Here is a 5,296-nt window from a genome sequence, read left to right as displayed (position 1 = left end):
CCGCCAGTTTGTGCCGGGACCCGTACTGCCTCAGCTACCACTGCGCCAGCCACCTGGCCGGGGCGGCGGCCGCCAGCGCGTCGTGCGCCCACGATCCGGCCGCCGCGGCCGCCGCGCTCAAGTCCGGATACCCGCTGGTGTACCCCACGCACCCGCTGCACGGAGTGCACTCCTCGCTGACGGCAGCCGCCGCGGCGGGGGCCACCCCGCCCTCGCTGGCCGGCCACCCCCTCTATCCCTACGGCTTCATGCTCCCCAACGACCCGCTCCCGCACATCTGCAACTGGGTGTCGGCCAACGGGCCGTGCGACAAGCGCTTCGCCACGTCCGAAGAGCTGCTGAGCCACTTGCGGACCCATACGGCCTTCCCTGGAACAGACAAACTGCTCTCGGGCTACCCCAGCTCGTCGTCTCTGGCTAGCGCGGCCGCCGCAGCCATGGCTTGCCACATGCACATCCCCACGTCCGGCGCACCCGGCAGCCCAGGGACGCTGGCGCTGCGCAGCCCCCACCACGCGCTGGGACTCAGCAGCCGCTACCACCCCTACTCCAAGAGCCCGCTCCCCACGCCCGGCGCCCCCGTGCCGGTGCCCGCCGCCACCGGACCCTACTACTCCCCCTACGCCCTCTACGGACAGAGACTGACCACCGCCTCGGCGCTGGGTTATCAGTGAGGGTGGTGGGGAGGGCTAGCCGGGGAGAGGAAGGAGCTGGGGGGAGGGGAGGAGCCGAGGGAAGGGCGGGAGCCACGGCCAAGGCCGCTGATACCCTTGCGCGTGGGGGAAGACCCGGGCCACCGAAGGAAACAAGTATATCCTCGTATCTATCTACCCCACAACAGTGGTGATCGAGACCCGGTGGGAAATTTCCCTTTCCTCATCTCTCACCTCCCCACCCAAACTTTATAAAAGTTGGAAAAAAATATCATTTGACTTTTTATAGAAAAAGAAGGAAAAAAAATAATTGAGAAAGTGTACATCTGAGAACTTCATTGGTGGACACTGGTAATTTATTTATGTTAGCTCCAAGCGGACCCGTGGTTCAAAAGTGCATTATTTAGTTTGAGCTCCGTAGGTTAAAAAGGAGGAGGGAAAAAGGAAACACACACACACACACACACACACATTTAAACTTGAGGGTGATAATGTGGAAAGCAAACCCTCCCATCCCTTGTAGATTATAAATAAAAACAAAACCGCCACAGAACTAGAGGTCTTCTCTTTAATGTTACTTTAAAATTGCTATGATTGTATCGTACGTTCTTATTTAATGTCTGATTGAAACACCAATTTACATGCATGTTTGTTACAAAAAAATGAAAAAGTGAAACAAAACAAGTCACAATTTGTCAGCTCTGATTTCAAATTGCAATTATTTTTAAGGTGTATACCATCAAAAGAGAATGGGTATTTTTTTGTATGTATTCTGGAAGAAAACAACAAAAAAAAGGAAAAACAATTCTATTCCAAACCTCATTTGCCTTATTTTGTTCTTTAAAAGGAACACTTAACTATTTTTAATTTTTAAGCCCACCCGCCGAGAAGGGGGCAAGGTTTACGTCATGTACTAAAATAATAGACAATGTATCTCTTTAAAGATTAAAATTCCGTATATTTGATGTATTAAAAGGTTTTACTTCTTATTCATCCTTTTTTATTTATTTTTTATTTTTTTCTTTTAATTAAAGACGAGCAGGGCTGTTTGTGGCCGCTGTGGGTTCCGGGGCCTCCACTGCTTCGCTTCTTTCCAGGACGGTGGCCGATTTCCCCTTTGCTTTGTTGTGATTTTCTGGAAGAGGCGCCGGCTTCGGAAGAGCCCGCCCAACCTCGGGGTTGGCGTGGAGGGAAAATATTTTTCAAGAGGGAATTTCACAATTTGGGAAGATAGTGTCCTTAGCTGTGGCTCATTTCGTTTCCATCTCAATCTTCCCCCGGCAGCTGCTTCGTGAAAAGTGAAAGGAGTGGGGCGGGGGAGGCTTTTTTGTTTTGTTTTGTTTTTGCTTTTTGTTCAATTCCCTACTTGAGATTTTGGGGGGGAGTTTGGGTTTCGTTTTGTGTCGAGAGCGCAGCAGGCCGGGACTCGCCGGGCCGGGCCAAGGCCCGCGGGGACGTGCGGTCGCTCGCCGTCCCTCGGCCGGGGGCGGCCATCCGGAGACAGTGAGGGGGGGGGGACAAGGGGGTGCGGGGGCAACCTGTTTCCCCGGCGTGGAAGAGTGCGAGGAATTCTCTAGTCCCTTGAGAGCAAAGTGAGTTCGCTCTGCTTTTCTTAGGGCAGCCCAGCGCTAGCCAAACACCACCCCCACCCCGCACCCGCACCCGGCTCCTTCTCCCGCTCTCGTCCGCGTGGAGACCCGCGTGGCAGGGCGGCGCCGCGGCTGGTTTCCCCCCCCTCCGGGCCCGATCGCCGCGCAGCCGGCGATCTACCCCAGTATGCGCAGGAGGGTGCGCTGGGGCGAAGGACCCCTCGCCCCCTTCAAAGCCGGCCCCGCGAGGCTCCCGGCGGCGCCTCTGCCCCCCCCCGGGCCCCCAGGCTGGGGCGATCCGGTGGACTTTGGACGTCGACGGCCGGTTCTGATTTCCAAGCTCCGCTCGGCTACGGCGCGGCGGGAGCCTGGGTCCCCGCGCGGGTCCCCGCGGCGCGCGCCGATCCCTTTCCCCGAACTTGGGAGGAAATGTTCTGATCGCTTTCGGGTGGGGACGGGGGTCGGCGATCCAGCCGCTCTCGGGCACTGCAGGCCTGGACCCGGGCTGGCTGGGGAGCTCCGGGCCCACGGGCGCCCTTTCGTGGGACCCCGGGGTGACGCCGCGCGGCGCTGAGGCTCAGCCCCAGACGTCCCTCCTGCAATCAGACCGTTCTGGGTTCCCGGAGTCTTAGGCTGCCCTCGGTCCGCGGTTCCCCTAGTTGCTTCTAGAATCCCTCTGGGCCTCGGCCTTAGACAGCCGCCCGGCCTTCTCCGCCATTTGCACCGGGGTGGGTGACTTTGGAGATTTCCCCACCCTCCTCCCGGCGGCGGCCTCCCGGCGGCGGGGCCTTTTCCCGGCTTGCACGCACAGCAACCCCCGGCGACCTCCGGGACGCTGCGGGAAGCTCCCAGGCCGCACCCCCCGCAGCTGTCTTGGTGAAGACGGGCCGGGCCTTGTCCCTGCTCCCCGAGAAGGGACAGCCCCCCCCCCCGTGCGCGCGACCCGCGAGCGGGAGCCGAGGACCCTGATCCTGTCCGGGAGGCCGCAACTCGGCTCCCACACTGATGGAGAGGAGAGGCAGTCCTGGGGCGTCTGGGGAGACCTCCGAACCACCGGGCGGTGGTCCAGACTCCCCGACCAACCCCCCCCCCCCACACACCACCCCGGTGCGAAGGTGACCGGAGATTCCCCTACGCCATTGTCCAGGCCGCAGCGCACCCAGTGCCCAGCGCGGGCCACCTGAGCCTGACCACTGAGCCCCACAAACGTCGCCTGCCTTTGCCTTGAGTCCTTCCCTGGACGGGGGGGGAGTGGGGGGGTCCTGGGCCGCCACGTCGGTCGGGCCTGCCAGGTTCTGCTTCAGCAGGGAAGAACCTAGACGTTCTCTCACGCGAAGATCCAGGCCTGGGACCTCCAGAGACAACCGGGGACATTCGTGCCCTCACGCCCCTTCGCTATTAGTAAAACCTGAAGCTCAAAAGCTCTTCTCGGATTTTGTTTTTTAACGGGGAGCCGCTCTTGCCGAGGAAGCAGAATTCCAGAGCCTCGGGGGCCAGGGGTTGAGACGGAAAAGCTTTCCCGACGTGCTGCACGGAGCCAAGTTACCCTAGGCACGGAATGAGTGGAAAGGGAGTGCTAGTGTGTGCTTCGTTAGACCCTTTGGGATGGGGGGCAAGGGCACTCCCCGCAGCCTGCCCCAGCACCCCCTCTCCTCCAGCTCGCTCTCTCTGGCATCCTCCCGAACGCTCGGCGAGCCCCAGCACCGCCGCGGGCGGAGGAAGCCGGAGCCCAGTGCGCGTCCGCCAGGCGGCGCTGTGGAGCCCGGCGAAGCGGGGGACGGAGAGCGGGAATCCTGTGGCTGGAGCGCGGGCCTGCAGGCTAGATGGTCACCCTAAAACCCCGGAGCCATCTCCAGCTTTGGGTGGCTTTGGAGGCGGTGTCTAGGAGTCCCCGTTGTGTCGCTTGTGACTCCTTTCCTGCTGCTGGCCACCTCCTCTGCTTCTCCACCCATTCAGCTCTGCCCTTGCTTTCCCTGGCTCTCTTTCCTTACCGCAAAAGAATGGTCCCAGGAATCACAGAGCCCACCACCATCCGAAGGCTCCCCACGCACTCGTGTATTCCGTTCACTGATGACTTCCAGCGCTTCTGTACTTCCCTCTACTGTCCTTTCACCCTGATGGAGAAACTGAGGCCACCGTCCTGGAAGGCAAATGTCCGGACAAGCGGGAGAAAGCCCCAGGCGTTCTTCTCCATTCATCCCTACTCTCTCCCACCCCCACCCCTGTCCCTCCGTTGGTGACCCCCGTGTCCTTGTGCTAAGTAACTCAAAGTAAATGCCAATAAGGAATGTGTGCCTCATCTGTAGCCACAGACAGATGCAGTAATGAAATCCGTCCCAGGCCTGCAACCCTCCGGATGAGCACAACCAACACAGATGCAGATGCTTATGACGGCACTATGCACTTGTGGCTGCATCCGTGCAGGCATCTGCCTGCTCAGACTCTAGCAGGCCCCCTGTGTGTGGTGCACACTGAACTCGCATGCAGTAAGAGAATGAGAGGTGGTGGATATGGGAAAGGCCTTGAGGAAAGGCAGGTGAAAACACTCCTCTAAGTGATGAGATCCCCCCACCCCTCCAGTGCTTTGCAGATCTCATTAAAGGTGTCCAGAAGGTGGGGACTGTTTCCTGCCAGGCCATGCTGGGACTCCGCAGCACATATTGGCTCCTCCGCCATATGGGCCAATGGCCAGGTTGGGCTCAGAATGACTGCAAAGCCCTGGATGTCCTGCTTATACCATCTCTTATGGACCATGTTCAGCCCATATTATCCTGTGTCATTCCATTAAATTTCCATCCATTCCATGCAGTTATTTGTGTCTCTGCCCTATTTTTTAAGATAAGAAACCCAAGGGTTCATGGGGGAAAGACACCAGCAAGTGAGTGGCAGAGAATAAGCAGGATTCTTACCTTGGCTGTCCCCCACTGAGATTTTAGTGTGTGTGTGTGTGTGTCTGTCTGTCTGTGTGTGTGTGTGTGTGTGTGTGTGTGTGTGTGTGTGTACACTAGAGCTTCAACACAGGGCCTGGGTACTGTCCCTTCGCTTTTTCCTTCA

General features: G+C 58.6%; 1 protein-coding gene across 1 annotated transcript in view; it reads left to right on the top strand.

The window, feature by feature from the left end:
* Znf503 (zinc finger protein 503) overlaps window positions 1-1,642 on the top strand; it is a 3,858-nt gene extending 2,216 nt beyond the window's left edge. The window contains exon 2 of the mRNA XM_013025603.1: window positions 3-1,642. Coding sequence (XP_012881057.1) covers window positions 3-674 — 672 coding nt within the window. The 3' untranslated portion in view covers window positions 675-1,642. The remainder of the gene's footprint in view (window positions 1-2) is intronic.
* Window positions 1,643-5,296: the final 3,654 nt, after the last annotated feature.

The sequence above is a fragment of the Dipodomys ordii genome, unplaced genomic scaffold (genome assembly GCF_000151885.1).
Source record: "Dipodomys ordii isolate 6190 unplaced genomic scaffold, Dord_2.0 Scaffold86, whole genome shotgun sequence".
Taxonomy (NCBI): domain Eukaryota; kingdom Metazoa; phylum Chordata; class Mammalia; order Rodentia; family Heteromyidae; genus Dipodomys; species Dipodomys ordii.
This window is presented reverse-complemented; position numbering and strand designations above follow the sequence as displayed.